This window comes from Marmota monax, unplaced genomic scaffold, assembly GCF_021218885.2.
Source record: "Marmota monax isolate L192 unplaced genomic scaffold, Marmota_monax_Labrador192_F-V1.1 WCK01_AAM20220418_F8-fsc00024, whole genome shotgun sequence".
Lineage (NCBI taxonomy): Eukaryota > Metazoa > Chordata > Mammalia > Rodentia > Sciuridae > Marmota > Marmota monax.
The window spans coordinates 19,993,380-20,016,957 of record NW_026695224.1 but is presented as its reverse complement, the minus strand read 5'-3'; the positions used below and the strand labels follow the sequence as shown (position 1 = coordinate 20,016,957).

The 23,578-nt window shown below is 41.4% G+C and overlaps 2 protein-coding genes across 4 annotated transcripts in view; one reads left to right on the top strand and one right to left on the bottom strand.

Moving 5' to 3' along the window:
- Window positions 1–20,123, bottom strand: part of Dus2 (dihydrouridine synthase 2) — an 80,022-nt gene extending 59,899 nt beyond the window's left edge. Inside the window, exons 1-5 of one of the 3 annotated variants that reach the window (XM_058575847.1) lie at window positions 20,026–20,123; window positions 14,950–15,091; window positions 10,383–10,455; window positions 4,412–4,503; window positions 441–545 (exon numbers count right to left, since the gene is read on the bottom strand). In XM_058575847.1, the coding sequence (XP_058431830.1) occupies window positions 441–545; window positions 4,412–4,503; window positions 10,383–10,455; window positions 14,950–15,075 (396 nt within the window). In that variant the 5' untranslated portion in view covers window positions 15,076–15,091; window positions 20,026–20,123. Of the gene's footprint in view, window positions 1–440; window positions 546–4,411; window positions 4,504–10,382; window positions 10,456–14,949; window positions 15,092–19,737 lie in introns of all 3 variants that reach the window. The other 2 variants (XM_058575848.1, XM_046434465.2) reach the window with 2 other exon arrangements.
- A 12-nt stretch (window positions 20,124–20,135) lies between these two features.
- On the top strand, window positions 20,136–22,010 carry LOC124086342 (probable ATP-dependent RNA helicase DDX28). Its single transcript, XM_046434463.2, has one exon. It carries the CDS (start codon window positions 20,173–20,175, stop codon window positions 21,793–21,795), a length of 1,623 nt encoding a protein of 540 aa, XP_046290419.1. The 5' UTR covers window positions 20,136–20,172; the 3' UTR covers window positions 21,796–22,010.
- Window positions 22,011–23,578: the final 1,568 nt, after the last annotated feature.

Here is a 23,578-nt window from a genome sequence, read left to right as displayed (position 1 = left end):
CTCAGCTTTCCATGGAGCTGGAATTATTGGCATGTGCCATCATACCTCACTCTCTTTACAATTTTCTTATTATTCAATTTCTTTAGTTGTCAATGGATCTTTATTTCACTTGTTTTTATGCAGTGCTGAGAATCGAACCCAGTGCCCCACACATGTAAGCACTCTAACACTGAGCCACAACCCAGCTCACTCTTTACAATTTTCTACATTTCCTGTCATCTAGATAATGCAAAGAATTACTTTAATAATCACTGTGTTGGGATAGAGTAGTAGAGAAGAGAATCTTTAAAAATCTGAAGGAGAAAAACAAATCCAATAAATATATTATACACAACACATACTAATGAGTGCTCACAGGATGTGCTCAGAAGGTTTCAGTTGTTACACTTTAATTTCATATGTAAAGGCGACAGATTCAATCGGAGAGAACATTAACTCACCACAGATTGCCAGGCACAGTGGTGCATACCTATACTCCAGTAGCTCAGGAGGGAAAGCCAGGAGGAACACACGTTCAAAGATGGCCTCAGCGACTTGGTGAGATTCTGTCTCAAAATAAAAAATAGAAAGGTCTGAGGTAGATCTCATGGTTAAATGTCCCTTAGTTTCAATCCCTGGTACTAGGGAAAAAAACACTATTTTTGAGAATTGGGAGAGTGGAGGAGCCAATACCTCTCTGCATTTGAGATACAAACGTTAGAGCGCTCAGGATACAAACTTTAGAGGCCTCAAGGAAGCCTGGGCACTCACCAAGCTCTATTTGTCCTTCACTTCACTCACAATCCAGCCCTTCCTTATGGGATCACAGGGTCAAAAATTCAAGCTCACTCCCCTGCCACAGCAATTTTCCACAATGGAATTTCCTTCTTTTCTTTCTTTTTCCTTTTTTTCAATAGATAATACATTCAAAATAAAAGAGGTTCAAAAGATATTTTTTAAAAATTTTACTGTTTTTTCCAATTAGAGAAGAGACTTTTTTTTAATATTTATTTTTTAGTTGTAGTTGGGCACAATATCTTTATTTTTATTTATTTATTTTTATGTGGTACTGAGGATCGAACCCAGGGCTTCACACATGCTAGGTGATTGCTCTACCTCTGAGCTACCAGCCCGAGACTTTCAATCTCCACTTTTCTTTTCTTTTTTTTTTTTTTTTTTAGTACTGGGGTCCTTTATTATACCCTTAGTTCTTCTGCAGACAGGATCTACCCAAGTTGCTGAGGTGGGCCTCAAACTTGAGATCCTCCTGCTATAGCTTCTGGAGTCACTGGAATTATAGGTGTGTACCACTAGGTCCACCTAAATCTATACTTTTTTAAAATATTTTTTTAGTTGTAGTTGGACACATTACCTTTATTTATTTATTTATTTATTTAAATGTTTATTTTTTAGATGTAGTTTGACACAATACCTTTATTTTATTTATTTATTTTTAATTTTTTTATATTTATTTTTTAGTTGTAGTTGGACACAACACCTTTATTTCACTTGTTTATTTTTTCATGTGGTGCTGAGGATCGAACTCAGGGTCTCGCACGTCCTGTAAGGCAGAGGCTAGCGTTCTACCACTGAGCCAAAACCCCAGCCCCTATTTTATTTATTTTTATGTGGTGCTAAGGATCGAACTAGGGCCTTGCCTGTGTTAGGTAAACGCTCTACCACTGAGCCACAACCCCAGCCCCTATTTATTTTATGTAGTGCTAAGGATTGAAACCAGAGCCTCACACATGCTAGGCGAGCACTCTACCACTGACCAAAACCCCAGCCCTAAATTTATACTTTTTATGCAGCTTCCTTTTTGAACCACAAGAAAAAAGCAGATAGTTAGCCAGCATGTGCCACTACAGCATACTACTTGGTATCTGTTCTGACTGGCTAGTACCAGTTACTAATTATTTTAAGTAGCACCTCTGGAGTGTAAATTTGCTACCCGCATAAGATGAAATAAAACTCAACTTTCCTTCCCCAGAGGAAGCCAATGTCCTTATATTCTTCTTTGACTTTCCAAATATACTGTGTCAGTAGGGCCCTCTGGTTTTTTTAAGCAGGCAGGCAGACATTCTGAAGCCTCCTTACCTAAAGCATTGGTGTCAGGATAGGTGACTCCTCAGAGCACAGTAGCTGACTTTGGACAGTGGGCCAGGAGGACATCTACTAAGTCTACACTGTCGACCTTCTGCTCACCCTACAACAAGGTTCCCAGTGACATCACCACAGGAGTCCCTCTGATGCCTTACACTCAGCAACCACAACCTGCTTTTATTATCTGCTCCAAATCTGTCCTTTCTTCAGCTCCTGATCACAGATAAAGAACAAGAATCCCAGGGGGCTGGGGTTGTGGCTCAGCAGTAGAGCACTGGCCTCGCATGTGCGAGACCCTGGGTTCGATCCTCAGCACCACATAAAAATAAATAAGTGAAATAAAGGTATTATGTGCAATTACAACTAAAAATAAATATTAAAAAAAAAAAAAAACAAGAATCCTGTTTCCTGGCTGCCAGTCTACCCTCCCTAAACCCCAACCACTTATCCCACTATCCCACACCCAACAATTTGCTAGCCAAGTCTAAGTAACCGGACCTCTAGTCTTTTGCCATTCTAATCCTCCAGATACATGGCTTCCCTATAAAAAAAAAAAAAAAAAAAAAAAAGGCCAAAGATACCCGAAGTCCAAGTCCAGCTGATCTGATCCCAATTAAAGTTTGCGATCCTATGCTCTTTTGCTTCCTCTTCATTTCCCATTCCCCAGTCCTCTGATGAAAATGAGCCATTCACAGTTCTTTTTGTCTTCACTACCTGGGGGCCTCCATGTTCCTGCACATGGAAATCTTCTCATGCTGTCCTGTATCTCTTCCTCAAGGACCACATTTCCTCATCAGAAACAAGTTTAAGGGCACCCTTCCACTCTGTTCTTAGGCTTACCATAGCCTTCTGATCTGATCTCTTGTATAAATGTCATGTCTGTCTCAGTATTATTCATGACAAGACAAAGCCCTGTTCATATTATTTTTTTCTTTGCTTTTTTTTTTCCTTAAACAGTACCTGAGGTTGACCCTGGGGCCTTGTACATGCTAGGCAAATACTTTACCACTGAGCTGCATCCCCAGTTCTTTTATTGTTTTATTTTGAGACAGGGTCCTCCTAAGTTGCCTGGGATGGCTTCATATTTGCAATCCTCCTGCCTCAGCCTCCAAATAACTGGGATTACAGGCATGGACCACCATGCCTGGCCCTGATCCAGTTTTGCCCATTAATCCACTGACATACTTTCAAGCATTTTCCCCATCCAGTTCAGGATCTAGTCCAGAACTGGGTACTATACTGTACATGTAGCCATCATGTCTTGTTAGCTTCCTTTAATCTCCATAGGATACTTCTGAGAAATATGAAGAAATCAATTTACCTTGGTAGAATATTCTTTTGGACAGCCCACATTGATGTCAATACTACCTACATTATTTTATCTGGAAAAACATGAAAAGAAAAAAGGCAATGATCATTCAAACTGAAAGAAGATGGTAGACTCAAAAGCACGCATGGGTCAGTACTCATGAACCTCTCACTGTGTCTCTGAGTCCATGAAACACACCACCCTCAATGATAGACCTCATCTGAACAGAGTTCCAGAGGAAAGACAAAATGTCTACATACTTTGTAAAAAAGCACCACGATCTCTTTAAAAAAAAAAAAAAAGCACTCAAGATTTCTAAAAAAGCACCTAGAAATGTCCAGAACAAGAGAAAAGAGTGATAGAGTCCTTACAACTCTAACATAAAGTTTAACTACCTGGGTGCAGTGGTGTACACCTGTAATAACCCCAGGGGCTCAGGAGGCTGAGAAAGAAAGATCACAACTTTGAAGCCAGCCTCAGCAACTTAGCGAAGCTCAAAGAAACTTAGTCTTTTTTTTTGAGACCCTGTCTCAAAATACAAAATAAAAAGGGCTGGGGATGTGCCTCAGGGATTGAGTACACTTGAGTTCAATCCCTGCTACCAAAAAACAAACACAAAAACAAATAAAAAATTAAGTAGTTTAACTACTATTAAGGAATCTAATTCCTTTGATAGGAATTAAATATAGTCTACACAAAATCAAACACTATAACATGAATAATCAATGCTATGGATGAAAAAAACAAATATAGAAGTCATGCCAAACAAAAAATCCCTTTAATTAAGTAAATTAAATCTGAGACTGGAGATATGTAACAGACTGTGACAGCTTGATTTCCATATCTGTCTCCAATACTGTAAGCACTCAGGAATGACCCTTTGAAAAATAGTCAAGTCTTCAGGAAGTCCCTGCTGTGCAAAGTAGCTCAGGCACTCAATAGTAACCAGCACAAGACCCAAGTAATGAAATCCAGGAGACAGGAAGACTTAGGAGGACCCTTGACATTAGGGTTTCCTACCATCTGGAAGACCACCCTGCTCTGTTCTCTTTCATAGGTGCAGAAGATGACTTGGTCATCAGGGGCCACAAAATCCACTGTTCTGAGCACCTCTGCAAGAAAACACAAACACATGGAATGCAAGTTCAGACTTGCCTAAGCCCTGGCAGTGAACACAGTCAAGTATAATCTTGAGATAAAAAGGAATCATAGATGTTTCCTACAAAATAATTATGCACTGAGAGGCATCTAAGGTGCTAATGATGGTCCATCTCACGACCCAGGTAATGGATGATTCACTATATAATTATTTGTTAAACTGCATGTTTGGGTTTTATGCACTTTTTCTGCGTGATTACTAGTACTTTATGATTTTTTTAAATACTGGAAAAAAGTACATACATTGAACTTTGTGTTTCAATATTGGTCCAAACTGTACCAAAAGATGGCCCTTTGAGGTACATACAGCGAGTGATCATTTCATTTTAAAAGAAATTTTTAATTTGTTCTAATTAGTTACACATGACATGCAAGTAATAATTTCTTAATTACTTAGAGCGTGTCAGGAAACTGGAGTGGAGGAATACCCTGTTTCAGTCAATCTTCACTATTATCTGAAGTTGCACATTCTTAAACGCATCTACTCAGTAAAATTGATTTATAACCCTAAATCAATACATGTGTTTTCAGTCACTCAGAGATCTATGCTAAATTACAACAAATTTGAGTATTCTGACATACACATCTCTTGTTGAGGTCAAAAAAGGTGCCACTCATCCCCTTGTTTGAGCTCTCATACTGTAAAATCATGTCCTTTTTATGGCATATTTAGTCCTTCTTTTTTGTATTTTTGTGCTTTCTGTTAGAGATCTCACTGTTTAAAATGGCTCTGCTTGGAGCCATAGTACTGAAGTTCTATCTAGTGCTCTTAAGCACAAGAAGGGTGTGATGAACCTAAAGGACAAAACATTTTTGTTCGATAAACATTGGGTAGGCATGACAATATAGTGTCATTGGCTCTTGAGTTCAAATTAACGAATTAATGATATATTTGCTAGAGCTGCCAGTATAGCGACACAGTCAATCTCATGCTTAGTATACAAAAGGCACTGGGTTTGTTCCCTAGTGCCTAAATAAATAAATAACATGTCTTTGAACAGAAACACACGTAAAATAAGTTTAGGTGCTGATCAGATAATGAAAATATGACAACAGGCTAGCAAAAACCTAATCCTGTATTTCCCCTAGGGTCATTTGGTTCAGTAGTCATGAACTGATTTTAGTGTTTTCAGCAACTTAATAGAATATTAACAACTTAATAGAACATAACTTGCCTGTCATGTCATTACTTTCCTTCTTAATGAAGCTACTACCATGATTAACTTTTGAAGATGACTACTCTAATAAAAAGATAATACATGGGGCTGGGGATGTGGCTCAAGCGGTATAGCACACTCGCCTGGCATGTATGCGGCCCGGGTTCGAGCCTCAGCACAACATCAAAGATGTTGTGACCACCGGTCTCAACACTGGCAGGAAGAAGTGTAAGAGAACCACAAAAACTTGGATGTGCTTAAAATGACATTTATCGATAACAGAAAAAATACTGAAACCCCAATAAAGGCACTAGAGAAAGCAATTCTAATGTATGCAATATGCAAAACTGTCCAAATAGAAAAGTAAGTGGCAAAGCAGTATGTGTGACAGGATCCCATGGAAAGGGGCCATAGATATAAACAAGTCATATTTATGTATATTACAGTATTCATAGCATACATGTAGGAAAACCCACATTATTCCCCTTTATGCTTAATTCTTTTGTTGCTGTGGTGGTACATGGGAATGACCCCAAAATCTCATGAATGCTGGGGAAGTTTCTACCACTGAGCTACATGCAAAACCCTATAATTAACCTTTCTTTTTGGTACTGGAGATTCAAACTAGGGGGTAATTTTCCAATGAGCTACATCCTAGGCCTCTTTATTTTTAATTTTGAGACAAGTCTTGCTAAGTTGCTGAGGGTAGCCTCCTGCCTCAGCCTCCTGAGTCACTGGGATTACAGAGATGTGCCACTGTTACCCATCTTGATTAATTCTTTAAGTATGAGATTATGGAGGATTTTCATTTTCTAGGTTTTATGGATTCATAATATTGAATTTTTCATAATATATAAAAATGTAAATAAAAGAGAATTTGACAAAATCGAGTCATGACTTTTTGTGAAATATCAAGATTTTATATACATATATATATATATATATATGCATATGTACATACATATGTATCAGAAACCTCAAAGATTACCACAACTCTAAGCAAAGCAAAATCAGCCTCATCAATAAACTAGAAGAAAAACCTCAGTTCACCATAAGCAGTTCCATTTGCACAGGGCTTAAGGTGTACAAACTACTTACTGTTCCTTATCTTATTTCGTCTTCACTTTAACTGTACAATTTAAGTAAATTAAGGCTCATAATTTTCATTTGACTGATAAGAAATTGTGATGGAAAGAAGTCACATAACTTGCTCAAGTCACAGCCAGGCCAAGCACTGAAGCCATCCTGACTCCAAGGATCCTAGGGTCCCTTCCATATCTGAAACATGGTCATTTCTTTTTAATATATTTTTAGTTGTAGATGGACACAAAATCTTTATTTATTTATTTTTATGTGGTGCTGAGGATCAAACCCAGTGCCTCACATATGCACGGCAAGTGCTCTACTACTGAGCCACAACCCCAGCCCCAAGACATGGTCATTTCTATGTCACCAAGACATTCTTAGCCTGCTTAATTTCAGGCTTTAGATGGAGAGTAATGACTGCTCTCAAGGGAACACATGATCCACACAATTACATTATGCAGCCAGGCACGAACCTGGGCAGGGGTAGTAGTAGTATCCCTTGAGCCTAATGGGCATACACTACTTGAACCTCCTGGGCCAGGGCTGGACTCACCCTGTCTCAAAATAAAAAAATAAAAAGTACTAGGGATATAGCACAGTGGTAGAGCATCCCTTAGTTCAATCCCTACTACCACACACAAAAAAATAGAAAGATTAATAATGACACTTCCAGATAAATAATGATATCATTAGGATGGCTACTATTTTAAAAAGAAAATCATAATGTGTTTTTGAGGATGTGGAGAAACTGAAATCCTTGTGCATTGTTGATGGGAATGTTACAAAAGGGTGCAGTCATTATGGAAAATGATAAAGACATTCCTCCAAATATTAAAAAAATAACTACCATACAATACCACAATTGCACTCCTGGGTACAAATTTAAAAGAATTGAAAGCAGAGTCTCCAAGAATCCTTGTACAAGCTTGTTCATGGCTGCCCTATTCACAAATCACAAGAGGCAGAAGCAACCCAAATGTCTATCGATGAGAAAGTGGATAAACAAATGTGGCAGACACATATAATGAAATATTATTCAGCCATAAAAGAAGAAAATCCTGTCACAGTCTATAACATGAATGATCTTTTAGGACATTATGCTAATTAAAATAAACCCATCAATGTTGGGCCTGGTGGCATATACCTGTAATCACTGCCAACATAGGAGCCTGATGCAGGAGGATCACAGATTCAAGGCCAGCCTCAGCAACTTAATGAAACCCTAAGCAACTTAGTGAGACCCTGTCTCAAAATTAAAAAAATAAAAATTAAGGGGTTGGAATATAGCTTAGTGGTGAAGCACTCCTGGATTCAATCTCCAGTAGCTACAAATTAAAACAAAATAAGCCCATCAAACACTTACAGAACATTCATCCAAATAGTTTACTTTCTAAACAGAAAGGTGGTGACCAGCAGCTAGGAAGAGGAGAAGAGGAAGGTGCTGTTTAATGGGTATAGAGTTTCAATTTTGCAAATGAAAAAGTTCTGGTGATTTATTTCACAACAATGTGAATATACTAATACTACTGTTCACTTAAAAATGGTTAAAATTTATACATTTTATGTGTTTTTCCTCAATAAGAAAAAAAAATTTTAAATCTTCAGTGCTAGGATTGAATCCAGGGCCTCATACACATGCTAGATCTAGTTGTCCTTCCACTGAGCAATACTCCCAGCACAGAAAAATACTTTTTTCTTTTTTGCAATGCTGGGGATTAACCCAGGGCCTTCCAAATGATAACAAGCACTCTACCACAAGGGAGGAAAGTTTTTTTTTCTTTTTAATCACCCTGGTACATATTAAAAACACACTGCCTTCTCTCTTGATCCCACTTATTAAAAGGTTTAACACTAACTTCTGTCTTCTCAGTTCCTGCAACTGGAGTCCCATGTTACTATAAAAAGGAATAGAAATGCAACCTCTGGGGAATTCCTGGAAAATTTACAGTGCAGACCCTAGGGAAGAAGGACTACTGCTCTTTCAGCTTTTCTTTTTTAACAAGACTCATCTTCCAGGTGCTCAGGACTCTATGGGTTAAGGAAGTGCCTGCATGCCTGCTCTACCCCTAGGTTCTATACCAGGTAGGTGGACTAGTTAGTTAGCTAATCCCACACTTGAGTCTCTATCTGGTTCTCCCAGAAAGAACACACAAGCAGCAGATAGTTGGCCTGCAGAGCAACTTTTGGAACCACCAGGAGGCACCAGGCACCACATTATGCCATGACCAGGTCTTAAGACCCAGTTCCCAGCCAAATACCTAAGGTAAATAGGAGCCTAACTGCCTATCATCTTCTCTCCGTAGGAGTTAGGACTCCGTGGAAGAACTAGGTTATTTTTTGTTGTTGGTGGTGGTATTGTTTTTTGATACCAGAGATTGAACCCACAGACCCTTTACCACTGAGCCACATCTCCCACCCATTTTTTATATTTTATTTAGAGACAGGGTATCACTGAGTTGCTTAGGGGCTTGCTAAATTTCTGAGGCTGTCCTTGCACCCACAATCCTCCAATCTCAGCCTCCTGAGCTGCTAGGATTATAGGCATGCACCATAGCGCCTGGCAGGATTAGATCTTCTCTATTCAGAGACCCCTTGTTGGTTCAGAGGCTATTCCAACTCTCTCACAGTGAAGTACATAAAACAAAATTAATGTGTTTAAATTAGATTTCCTCAGCTCCAAACTTGAGTAGGACCCTGAAAATAAGAACTGGTCACATTGATTAGGAAAACCAACTTTGCCCAATTAGAAGGGCCACATATTAAAGTCATCACATAAATCCTGAGCTCTTAACTTCTAAAGGGCTTGAAAACAACCCTAAGAATTCTAAAGAATTGGCCACGAAGGATCTGGATCCTCACAACATAGTTCTGATTTCAGTGGCAGCTCTGCTTCTATTGCCCAGCTTCCCTTTCGTGACCCCCCACTGGCACAAACTGATGGTCCAGGGCTGTCAATGAAGCATAGCTGCCTATGGGCACGGCTATATGAGAGACACTGACCCTTCCTTCTCGTATTATACTGTCCATCACTCTCAGAGAAATCAAGTCCATTTTCTGGGGCTCACGAAAACTAAAGCCCAAGGTGGATGAATATGTTAATGTAGGCACTATTGCCTTTTTCTCAATTTTAACTACCTCTAGAACTTTGCCCCAGAAAATGCTTAGGCCTTTGTTATCCTGAACTAAGAAATCTCCCTTTTTGCCTCCCACCTAAAACCTCTGGAGAACATGTGCTCCATGCCTCCAACCCTCCCTCTCACATCATCTTGTCAGAGCCCTAGAAATCTCAGCCCCTGACCTGCTGCAAGTACCAGCATCCCAATCCCCACTAGGCAACTCACATCTCCTTCCCATAAGGCTGCAAGTTAGCACTACATAGCATGCATAGCTGCCAGGCAAATATTTAGGTTTTTAGACCCCACGTGAACAAAAACACAACTTCTTACATTAGTCAAATCCCTACAAACCAAACTCTTCCCTTTTTAAAAATTTTTAGTTGTATGGACACAATACCTTTATTTTATTTTTTTATGTGATGTTAAGAATTGAACCCAGGGCTGGGGATGTGGCTCACGCAGTAGCGCACTCACCTGGCATGTGTGCGGCCTGGATTCGATCCTCAGCACCACATACGAAAAAACAAGATGTTGTGTCCGCCGAAAACTAAAAAATAAATATTAAAAAATTCTCTCTCTCTCTCTCTCTCTCTTTAAAAAAAAAAAAAGTATTGAACCCTGTGCCCCATACATGAGAGGCAAGCATTCTACCACTGAGCCACAACCCCAGGCCCTCAAACCCTTCTTTCCACCCCCATTTCCAACAAAAGACTGCCTTCCTACAAGTCTCATTATACAAACCCTTGGCTTCCCTCCTATTTCATCACTTTCCCCCTCATCTCCTTGGCCCATCTCAGACAAGGGCAGGACCCACCACCTCATCAAGAATCCTTTGGGGAACTAGGGTTGTGGCTCAGTGGTAGAGTGCTCACCTAGCATGCATGAGGCACTGGGTTCAATCCTCAGCACCACATAAATGTAAAATAAAGATATTGTGTCCACCTAAAACTTAAGAATAAATATTTTTTAAAAAAGAATCCTATGGGCTGGGGATATAGCTCAGTTTATAGAGTGCTTGCCTTGCATGTATTGGGTTAAATCCCCAGCACCACACACACACACACACACACACACACACACACAAAAGACTCCTATGCCCTAAAATCAGACATGAAGACCAATGAAATCAATGGAATAGAAAACACACAGTTACCTCGTAGTAGTCAAAGGCACCATAATCATACCTTGGAGAAAAGATAGGCTCTTCAACAAACGGTGCCGAGAAAACTGGAAATCCAAATGTAGTGGAATGAAATTGAACCCCTATCTCTCACAGTGCACAAAAAATCAACTCAAAGTGGATCAAGTACCTAGGAATTAGACCAGAGACCCTGCACCTTCTAGAAGGAAAACTAGGCCCAATCCCACATCATGTTAGCTTAGGAAACGACTTCCTCAACAAGACCCCTGAAGTACAATCAAGAATCAACAGAAAGGATGGTATAAAACTAAAAAGTTTCACTGTAAAGGAAATAATCAAGAACATGAACAGAGAACCTTCAGAAAGGGTGAAAATCTTTACCACTCGTATCACAGATAGAGCATGAATCTCCAGATTATACAAAGAACTCAAAAAAACGTAACACCACAAAAACAAATAACCCAATCAGTACATGGGCAAAGGAACTGAACAGGCACTTCAGAAAAGAAGAAAAACAAATTGTCAAATATATGGAAATATATTCAACATGCCTAGCAAAATTGAGAAATGCAAATTAAAACTACAGAGAAATTACATCTCACTCCAGTCAGAATGGCAATTATAAAGAATACAAGTAACAATAAATGAAGGCAAGAATGTAGGGAGAAAGGTACTCACATATATTGTTGGTGGGACTACAAATTGGTGCAACCACCATAGAAAGCAGTATGGAGATTCCTTAGAAATCTTGGATGGAACCACCAATTGACCCAGTCATCCCACTCCTCAGTCTATACCTAAAGGACTTAAAATCAGCATACTAGGGGCTGGGGTTGTGGCTCTGTGATAGAGCACTTGCCTAGCATGTGTGAGGCACTTGGTAATAAAATAAATGGAGATAAATAAATAAACATCTTAAAAAATCAGCATACTGTAGTGACACAGCCACATCAATGTTTAAGCAGCTCAAATCACAAATAGCTAAGCTACTGAACCCACCTGGGTGTCCTTCGAAAATGTGGTATGTACACATAATGGAATATTACTCAACCATAAAGAATAATGAAATTATGGCATTTGCTGGTAAATGGATGGAACAGGAGAATATCATGCTAAGTGAAATAAGCCAATCCCAAAACACCAAAAGCCAAATGTTTTCTCACATATGTGGATGCTAACCAGCAACAGTGGAAGGCGGCAGAGGGGGTGGGGGGGAGAATATAAATCCATTGGATTAGACAAAGGGAAACAAAGGGAAGGCAGGGTGGGGGGGGATGGTAGAATTAATCAGACATAACTTTCCTAGCCTTGTATTGAATATAAGACCATGGTAACTCCACATCATATGCAACCACAAGAATAGGATCCTAATTAGAATAAGTTATACTCCATGTATGTATATTATACAAAAATACATTCTCCTGTTATCTATAACAAAAAAGAACAAATTTAACAACACAAAAAAATTTCTGTGTCCTAGGCTGAGGATATAGTTCAGTTCCAGAGTACCTGCCTAGCTATGCAAGGTCCTGGGTTTCACCCTCAGCACTGCCAAAAAATAACAATAAAAAATCCTGTCCCTGGTTTGGGATGTGACTCAAGTGGTAGCACGCTCGCCTGGCATGCGTGAGGCACTGGGTTTGATCCTCAGCACCTCATAAAAATAAAGATATTGTGTCCACCTAAAAAAAAAAACTAAAAAAGAAATATTAAAAAAAAATCCTGTCCCTGAGCTGGGGCTGTATCTCAGTGGTAGAGTGTTTGCCTTGCATGTGTGAGGCACTGGGTTCAATTCTCAGCATCACATAAAAATAAATAAACAAATAAAGATATTATTAAAAAATCCTGTCCCCTCCAGAAGAAAAAAAAAAAGAAATCGACTCCACTCAACCACTGGCCTTACCCATCACCTCTGGTACCCACCTCACTTCTAAATCCTTCCTTCTTTTTATTACTCAAACATGCAACTCTTATATAAATATCTCACTTTACTCTACTTCCTTCACCTCAAGCCATCTGCCTATACTTGTTCTACGCTTAACCTCTTAAATCCCTGAAGTAGTAGCCGGCAGTCCTTTTTCTGATTCCTTGTTTACTATTCATCCTTAAGTCTCTAACTCCTAACCTGTCCCCAGCCACCTCATTCTCATATATACCACCACCAGTCTTCGTGCAATTGGATCTCTCTGTACCATCTGACATTGTTTACAGACCTGAGTTTGGCCTTCTCTGACAGTAAACTCTTTTTAATTTGCCTATTTTCTCACATTTTTACTTCTCACATTGATTCCTGTTCCCAAACACTCCTACCCAGGACTTAGGGTGTTTCCCCAAGTCCACTCACAGTCCTTCCCTAATCTCTACACATTTTATCTTAGAGTAACTGTGGATTCACATGCAGCTGTAAGGATGTGAGAGAGATCCTAGACCTAAGAACCCTTTACCTAGTTTCCCCAATGGCAACATCTTAACAATAATACAAAATCACAATCAGGACACTAACCACTGACACTGACACAGAATGATCCCATCACTACAAAGATTCTTCCTATTGCCTTTTTTTAAATAAATATATATATATATATATATATTTTTAGTCATAGTTGGACACACTACCTTTATTTTATTTTATTTTTTTAAAGGAGAGAGAGAGAGTTTTAATATTTATTTATTTTTTTAGTTTTCGGCAGACACAACATCTTTGTATGTGGTGCTGAGGATTGAACCCGGGCTGCACGCATGCCAGGCGAGTGTGCTACCACTTGAGCCACATCCCCAGCCCCACACTACCTTTATTTTTATTTATTTTTATGTGGTGCTGAGGATCGAACACAGCACCTTGCATATGCTAGGCGAGCGCCCTACCGTTGAGGTTGTGGCTCAGCACACCCCCATTGCCTTTTATAGCCATAGTCATCCTACCCCCACTCCGAATGGCTGTTAAAGATGAAAGGATCTCAGATGGGGGTGTAGCTCAGCAATGGAGCACTAGCATGCACAGAACTTCGGGTGTCATCTCTAGCACAAAAAAAAAATCAGAAGTACCTAGACAGTCTCCTAAACTTTTCACTCATTAGGAAAACATATGAAGATTAAGAAAAGCTCTCCAGGGGTGACGCTGTGGCTCAGTGGTAGAGTGCTCAACTAGTACGTGTGAGGCACTGGGTTCAATTCTCAGCACCACATAAAACTAAATAAATAAAATAAAGATATTGTGTCCAACTAATCTACAACTAAAAAAAAAAATACTACAACTAAAAAATATTGAAAAGAAAAGCTCTCCAGGGCTGGAGATGTAGCTCAGTTGGTAAAGTATTTGCCTTGCATGCACAAGGCCCTGTGTTCAATCCCTAGTAAAAAAGAGAGAGAACCACTGCTCACATTCCTTCATCATCCAACATTAGCTACTCCTTTAATTCTATTTTTCCTGACAGATGTTTTTGAACCTGGGTCTGAAGCCCTACTTTTCTCCAGAGCAGTCTGCAAGTGTATCTACTGGCCTACCAGCTATCACCACCAGAAAATCCTATGGCAACCCAAAACCAACCTCATCCAGCTTCATTAGCCTGATTCTGGTCCTTTTCCTCTTCTTCCTAACCTCTGAGTCCATTTACTGATGTTCTGAATGTATGTTAGCTCCTACAGGGGCCACGGCACTTCCCCAACTTGATGCTCATCAACTCATCTCAGCAACCCTAACGCCTCTGTGCTGCCCAGGATGCTGGCCCTCAGCAGGGCCCACAGAACTCATCAGTGCCTGCCTGTTGCTCCCCTCCCACCTTCAACAAACACCTGTGTGGGGAGTTCTCATCCTGCCTCCCCCACTCCTGACCACTCCCACATCCAAATGAGGAGGCTGCACTTGTGGGAAAGCCCTCCCAGAAAACCAGGAGCACTTACCTCACAGTAAACAATGTCAGCTCCAAAATCCAGGGCCAGCAGCCGCATTGGGAGAGTGCCAACCCGAACCATAGGGGCTAAGATGAATTTGTTGTGGTAGCACAGAGAGACACTATTCACAATCATTCCTCCTCTGTTTCACCTGAAGAACAGGAAAATAAGGGTCAGAAATTCAAGTGGAAACAGTCCCTTCTCTTAGCAAGGACAGGTTTTCCTTTTTCCTTCCAACCCACAGTCATTTGCGTTACTTTTGTCTGATCTTATAAAATATGCATGTTCAGTCATTCATCGAACCACTATTCATTAAGTGCTTAATCTCTGCCAGGCACTCTCCTAGTCTCTTGGAATACATTAGAACACAAAATAGACAAAAATTCTTGCTCAGCAGAGTTTTCATGCTACTGGAGGAACACAGGCAAAAGTCACAAAGCATAACAAGTAAGCAAATAATTACAAGACAGATTCAGAAACTGGCTGGGCCCTGGAAGAGAAAGGAGCAGAGACCGGATTGCAAACATTGCTTTTCTTAAAGTGCAGCAAACTTATTTTTAGTTTTTTAGCTTGTTTCTTTGTTTTTGTTTTGACACAAGGTCTCATTATATGATCCAGACTGGTCTCCAACTCCTGACTCAAGTGATTCTCCTGCCTTAGCCTCCCAAGTACTAGGGACTGCAAGCACTTGCCACCAGTCTTGGCTGGGTTGCAAATTTATTTATTTATTTATTTGTTTGTTTGTTTGTTTATTTATTTATTTATTTGCTGAGGATTGTACCAGAAATACTTAATCACTGAGCTACACCCTCAGCCCCTTTCTATTTTTCATTTTGAGACAAAGTCTCACTAAGTTGTTTAGAGCATCATTTTTTTTAATTGGTTGTTCAAAACATTACAAAGCTCTTGACATATCATATTTCATACATTTGATTCAAGTGGGTTATGAACTCCCATTTTTACCCCGTATACAGATTGCAGAATCACATCGGTTACACATCCACGTTTTTACATATTGCCATACTAGTGACTGTTGTACTCTGCTATCTTTCCTATCCTCTACTATCCCCCCTCCCCTCCCCTCCCATCTTCTCTCTCTACCTGTTTAGGGCATCATTAGTTCACTGAGGCTGACTAAATTTGCGATACTCCTGCCTCAGCCTCCCAACCTGGTGGGATTGGGTTGCTATTTATTTATTTATTTATTTTAAATGTTGATGGACCTTTTTTACTCATTTATTTATATGTGGTGCTGAGGATAGAACCCAGTGCCTCACACATGCTAGGCAAGTGCTATTCCACTCAGCCACAACTCCAGCCCCTGGGTTGCTGTTTTAAATACAGAAATCAACACAAGTTCAATGAAAAGACAATTTTTTTTTTCTGGATGATGGAGGATGTTGGGGATTGAAATCTGGGCCTCACATATGCAAAGTACGTACTCTACCACTGAGTTACTGCCCCTAGCCCCAGAAGACAAGATTTAAACAAAGATTTGAGTTTGCTAAGTTGGTCTCTAATAGAAGAATACATAGCAAAGGCAACAGTCAGTGCTTCTCCTAAGGCAGGACCTTGTCTGATGTGTTGGAGGAATGGCAAGGAGGACAACATGACTGGACCACAGGAAAGAAAAGAGATAGTAACAGAAGTCAGATATGTGAAATAACAGCAGAAAGAAGATAAGAGTGAGTACGTGAGCCAGTAAAGGGTTGTAAATGGAGGAGTAGCATGAGCTGACATGGTCTTACCTATCATGCTGACTGCTGTGTTAACAGCAAACTGTAGGGGACAAGGATTATCATAGAAAGACCAGTAGAAGGCAATTCGGTAATCAATTTGAGAGATAACGGAAGTTCAGACCAAGGAGCTGCAGTAAAGGTGGTAAGAAGAGGTCACATTCTAGGAATACTCTGAAGAGCCAACAGGAACAAAAAAAAAATCAAAATCCTGTATTTAAGCGGTAACTACTGTTGATATTTAACTCTAAGATCTCCTTGGGGCTGGGATTGTGGCTCAGCGGCAGAATGCTCACCTAGCACGCGCGGGACCCAGGTTCGATCCTCAGCACCACATTAAAAAAAAAAAAAAAAAAAAACATTGTGTTGTGTCCATCTACACCTAAAAATATATATATATATATATATATATATATATATATATATATATATATATATTAAAAAAAAAAAGATCTCCTTGAAAAAGTCACAAAGTTTACCAAGTATGCTCTGCTCAGTTACTGATACTGTTCACACTTGCTTTGTACTCCTAGGCCTACTCTGCCTCACTACACTAACAAAAGACACCAATGACCTGAATGTATTTACTAGATATTTATCTGACCACATATTTTTCAATTATAGCAAGAGACATGGTGGAGCCCTACATCTTCCTTCTTCTCCCCCTCCTGGGCTTCCCTGACCCAGCACTCTTGGATCCCTCAACCTCTGTCCCCACCTGAAAACTCTCCTACACATATGAGGGTTTCTACTTAGTCTTAAGCCCTCTTCCATTCTTATTCCAATCATTAGCCCAGGTAAACTTATTTACTCACATGGCTTAAAATATCAGCTAACTGCTGGTAATCTGCAAAAGTGCCCCTTCTCTGCCTGAACTAGGAGAATAGGTCAGTGGTACAGGGCTTGCCTAGCATTTAGCATGAACAAGGCCTTGGGTTTCATCCTTAGCACAAAATAAATAAATAAATAAGTTTTACCCCAAACCAATAATTAGTTTATTAGGCAAAAAGATAAACCACAAAAGAACAGGAATTTTGTTCACAGTTCACTCTTTCAACAGTACCTGCCATATGTGTAGTCTTAAAAATATTTCTTTCTTTATTTTTTTCTTTTTGGGGGTTGGGGGGTACTAGGAATTGAAACTTGAACCCAGGGGCACTTAAGCACTGCCCCACATCCCAGCCCTTCTTATGTTTTACTTTGAAACAGGGTCTCCCTGAGTTGCTCAGGGCCTTGCAAAGTTGCTGAAGCTGGCTTTGAACTTGTGATCCTGCTGCCTCAGTCTTCACAGCTGCCAGGATTACATGAGCCATCACGCCTAGCAGAAAATATTTCTAAAATCAATACATAAATGAATGACTAAATCATTATTACCTGAGATCCATGAAACATACTAAGCTCCTGCTCCTGGGAATTCACTTTTTTTTTAATAAGCAAATCTTTCCTATTTCTGAAGTAACTATTTAAGCCATGTGTTTCAGTAACAATTAGAGGTTATGCAATATCTGCTGTGAACATCAGGAAGAGAGAGAGATTTTAGGCAGTGTCTGATGATAGAACAAGAAATTAGGGACAATGGGCTGAGACAGACCCTTAAAACCTCTAACCCCTATAAGATTTTGAGGTAATTATATTATAAAGGCTCTAGCATAATGAGAAAGCAGATGCATACCTAATCAGTTAACCCTTCCCTGAATAATTGAACACAATTTTAATGCATATATATACATATGTATTGTTCTTTTCTGATAATTATTTGTTCTGGTTTGGTGCAAGGGCACATGACAAAGGAGGAAACTTGTCAGGTCTGACATCCAAGGAGCTATTCAGATAAGAGCTCTATGTTTTTAGAAAGAATCATAAAAGTAGCATAGAAGGTAAACTGGAGGCAAACACCTATCATCCCAGCTACTTGGGAGACTGATAGAGGACTTCAAGTTCAAGGCCAGATGGCAATTTAGTTAGATACTGTTTTCAACCTGAAATTTAAAAAGAGCTGAGGATGTAGCTTAGTGATAGTACAGCACTTGCCTAGCATGTGTGAGTTTCTCAGTTCAAGGCTTCTCCATCAAAAGAAAAGTTCTTTTAATGTTCAATACAGACAAATTTTTTTTCTTTTCTTTTTCCTGTGTATATGTGTGTGTGCGTCTGTGTCTGTGTGTACTGCCAGAGGCTGAATCCAAGGACTCCTGCTATGCAAGAGTGCTACCAACTGAGATATCCCACTAGTCTCAGGCACATTTATCTCCAGCATATTTTCAATCCACACTTGTTTGAATCTACAGATATGCAACCTGAAGATAGGAAGGGCCAACAATAGTGGTGAAACTAAACCACATATTCCATATTCCACGTTAAGAACCTCCCATGTGGGCTGGAGTTGTAGCTCAGGGGTAGAGGCCCCGCCTGGCACAGGGAGACCCTGGGTTCAATCCTCAGCACCACATACAAAAATAAACAAGTGAAATAAAGGTGTTGTGTCCAACTACAACTAAAGAATAAATATTGGGGGGAAAAAAAAAAGAACCTCCCATGTAATCAATCCACAAACATTTACCCTACCCCCCACCCCAGAATGTCAGACTACAAAGATCTGGCCCCCATTTTCAAAACTTTTCAGGAAGTATGACTAGTGTAACTCTCTTTTATAACTTAAATATCTGATTTTAATTCAAATATTCTGACTGACCAGGCCTATGAAGCTGATGACTTCTGGATCTTTAATGCTATCTGAGGAATTACCATACCTGAGAGAGAAAGTGAGATGGCTGCTAGAGAGGGTGCGTTCAGGATGGGAAGCTGGGAATGGTGACAAGGAAGCAGAGAGTGAAATTTGGCTTTAAAAATGCTTTTTTTTTAATGTAAAGAAGAGATGTCACCACTTGAAAGCCTTATCACCTTTCCTCCCACTTCAGTGAAAAAATGAGTTGAAGGACACCACCTTCTACTGCGGGTTCTAAGCCAGAATGGAGCGGGAATTGAGCCTAGATTTATAATTCCACACCCTCGTGTCAGTCCCCAGGCCTGCCATTCATTCAGTCGCTGGGAAAACACGTATTACCAGTATTTCCGCAGGGTCCATATCTCTGGAAACTTCGCGGCATCTCTCACCTTCAGAATTTACAAGGGGAGCCTGGCACTGAACATTGTCCTCAGGGGCAATGAGGACGACAAACAAGATCTCAAGGGATGGGCACCCGATCTCCAGAAGACACCAGCACACCTGGTCCATAGGACCAGGGCCCCACTGACGCCAGGTATTGCTAGCCTATGCTCCAGCCTCCACCGCGCTCCCCACCCAAAGGCGGTCTAGGTCTGGATGTCGCCATCCCGGTGCTGATCTACAGACCTAGCAGTCACTGAAAGGTAGGGATCTTCCCCACTTTCTGACGCGTCTCCAGCTCCGTATCTTACTGAGCCGAGCCAGGCACCGTAGGCGAGGAAGCGGCGCATACGTGACGTCACTGACGTGCGCCTCTCCAAAAACAAGGGCAACATGGCTATCGCGCGCCCGACGTTGCTGTTGTCTCTCGCTGCTCGGTTGCTGCAGGCGCCCCGCCGGGATCTGTCGGCCCGCGGTCCGGATGAACCTCTGACAGTGGTGCGCATTCCGCGGGCTCTACAGCGGCGGCAGGAACAGCGACAGAGCGGGCGTCGGACTGCCCAGCGGCCGCTGTTAGTAAAACCCGGACCACTCCTCGTCTCGGCGCGGCGGCCTGAGTTAAACCAGCCAGCGCGCCTCACGCTGGGCCGTTGGGAATGCGCGGCGCTCGCCTCGCGTGGCTGGAGGCATCGGCGCGCGCATCGGGACTATTTCTCCATCGAGCGCGCACAACTGGAAGCGCCAGCGCTGCGGGGCCTGCGGTCCCACGGCAGCTTCGCGGACCTGGGTCTGGAGCCTGAGGTGCTGCGCGCACTGCACGATGCTGCTCCCGAAATCGTTCGGCCCACCACCGTGCAGTCACGCACCATACCCCCACTGCTTCACGGCCACCACCTCCTTTGCGCCGCAGAAACTGGCAGTGGCAAGACTCTGAGCTATCTACTTCCGCTGTTGCAAAGGCTTGTTGATCGTCCAGCTCTGGAAACCCACCGCGTACCTGCTCCTCGGGGTCTGGTCCTTGTGCCTTCCCGAGAATTAGCAGAACAGGTGCGGGCTGTGGCCCAATCACTAGGCCGCTCCTTGGGCCTGCGGGTACAAGAACTAGGAGGAGGTCATGGCATGAGTAGAATCAGGCTGCAGCTGTCCAAACAACCTTCAGCACATGTGCTAGTTGCCACTCCGGGGGCTCTATGGAAGGCCCTGAAGAGTCAACTGATCACCCTGGAGCAACTCTCCTTCATGGTGTTGGATGAAGCAGACACACTGCTGGATGAAAGTTTCCAGGACCTGGTGGACTACATCTTGGAAAAGAGCCATATAGCCCAAGGCCCAGCTGATTTACAAGACCCTTTCAATCCCAAAGCTCAATTAGTGCTCGTGGGAGCCACATTTCCTGAAGGTGTGAGCCAGTTGCTGAGTAAAGTTGGGAGCCCATACTCTCTCACCACCATCACCAGTTCCAAGCTCCACTGCATTATGCCTCATGTCAGACAAACATTTATGAGGCTGAAGGGAACAGACAAGGTGACAGAGTTGGTACAGATCCTCAAGCAGCGTGACAAAACAGATAAGACTGGATGCTCAGGAACAGTCCTGGTGTTCTGTAACAGTTCCAGCACTGTGAACTGGCTGGGATATATTCTGGATGACCACAAGATCAAACACCTAAGGCTTCAGGGGCAAATGCCAGCCTCAATGAGGGCAGGTATCTTCCAGTGCTTCCAGAAGGGCTCCCAAGACATACTGCTCTGCACAGACATTGCTTCTCGTGGCCTAGACAGCACCCATGTGGAACTGGTTGTCAATTATGATTTTCCCCTCACCCTGCAAGATTACATCCACAGAGCAGGAAGGGTAGGCCGTGTTGGGAGCGAGGTGCCAGGCTCAGTCATCAGCTTTGTGACCCATCCATGGGATGTGAGCCTGGTTCAGAAGATTGAACTGGCAGCTCGTAGAAGGAGAACCCTTCCAGGACTGGCATCCTCAGTGAGAGAGCCTTTGCCTCAGCAAGCTTGATTTTGGCTAACTAAAATGGGATTCTAGATTAGGGATCTTTCCTGGTGTCCTGGGTGGATGAACACACTTGTCACTTAGGCTGACCTTAATGCCCCTCAGGCCTGGTGAGCTGTTTGCAGCTTTGAAAGATGAACTACGGGCCAGCAATGGAGTAATGGACCATAGTAACGTAGTCTTTCATATAAAATATGAAGAATAAAATGCATTTTAGTTTTTGTGATGTCATGATTTCTAGCAATAAATGATGCTTTTATGGGCCGCCTTAACAAAAATTATTTTGGGGGCAGACTTCATTGTGTTCTGATAATTCATATGCCTAACTGCCACATGTAGGACAAAGAATCTGTTGAGTTTATTTTCTTTCTTTGCAATGCTTTGGAGAGCAACCTTTCTACCGCTGAGCTACATCCCCAGCCTTATTGTTTCTTTTTTTTTTTTTTTTCCTAGTACTTGGTTTCACTTTGGGCTATATCCCAACTATCCTCCCTTTTTTTAATGCTTATTTGTGGTATTTGAGATTGAACCCAGGGGTGCTTTACCACTGAGCTACATCCTCAGCCATTGTTATTTTTATTTTGAAACAGGGCCTTGCTACATTGCTGAGAATAGCTTAAAAATTATTGGCCTCCTGAGTCCTGGGACTACAGACCTGCATGACCACACATGGTTTCTTTCTTTCTTTTTTTTTTTTTTAAGAGAGAATTTTTGTTAATATTTATTTTCTAGTTTTCGACGGACACAACATCTTTGTTTGTATGTGGTGCTGAGGATCAAACCCGGGCCACACGCATACCAGGCGAGCGCGCTACCGCTTGAGCCACATCCCCAGCCCCATACATGGTTTCTTTGCCTTTTTTTGAAGAAAGGAGTATGAAAGAATAATGTGGTAATTTTGTATTATGTCATTTTGTCTTAAACATGTTTCAAATTTTATGCTGAAATAGGCCTGTCATTCCTATTTCAAAAAGTCACCGGAGAAACTTGTTTTGCCTTGGAGCACCTTTAATACCCTTCCCAGTGTCCATCTTCTTGAAATGTCACAGGTTTGTCTTACCAGTTATAAATCTGGACCTCCAACATGAAACTCTACTATTTAGTAAAACACCACTGCGGACTTAGGTTAGGTCCTTAGGCTCCTTTTCAGAACGCATTTGTGAAAAGGTGAGGGTGCAAAGAATTTTTTTCTTTTTTTATGGTGCCTGGGATCAAACCCAGGGATTCATGTATGTTAGGTGAACACTTATCATTGAGCCACATCTCCAATCCATCAAAGGATTTATCTTTGGGGCAGAATGAGGTCAAGAAGGGCTTCTTTGTTTTATTCCCAATTGGAATGTTTTTCCACTTGTATAACTCATTAAATTCAGGCCTACTTCCAGGAAGCATTCTCTGACCCCCTAATCCACTCAAATCTCTGCTTCTCCCAACAGGTAAATACTTAGCGTCAGGGACATGCAACCTAGCTCTCTGTGTTTAATGATAACTGTCTGACCAGTCTCAGAATTTGTGTTTCTCAGAATCTTGCTCCCTGTGGTCATGGGTTGTACCCAACCCCCAGTTGTGCTCCACAGACAGTGGCTATTTGATTAGGATATGGGGGAAGGCCAAAAGGGAGGGTCCAGACAGAGCTCTCTTCTTTTTGCCTTGCTTTCCATAAAATACCAAGGGTCTGAAGCCTACACTCAAGACACACATTCCTTCCATGGCCACCCGGAGTAGTGATGACATCACAGCCTCAGTTTCCATGGCAGGATAACAATAGAAAACTTCCCTACAAGTTCTC

Excerpts from the sequence above, each read along its gene's own strand:
- LOC124086342 (XM_046434463.2), top strand. The coding sequence starts at position 20,173 with ATGGCTATCGCGCGCCCGACGTTGCTGTTGTCTCTCGCTGCTCGGTTG.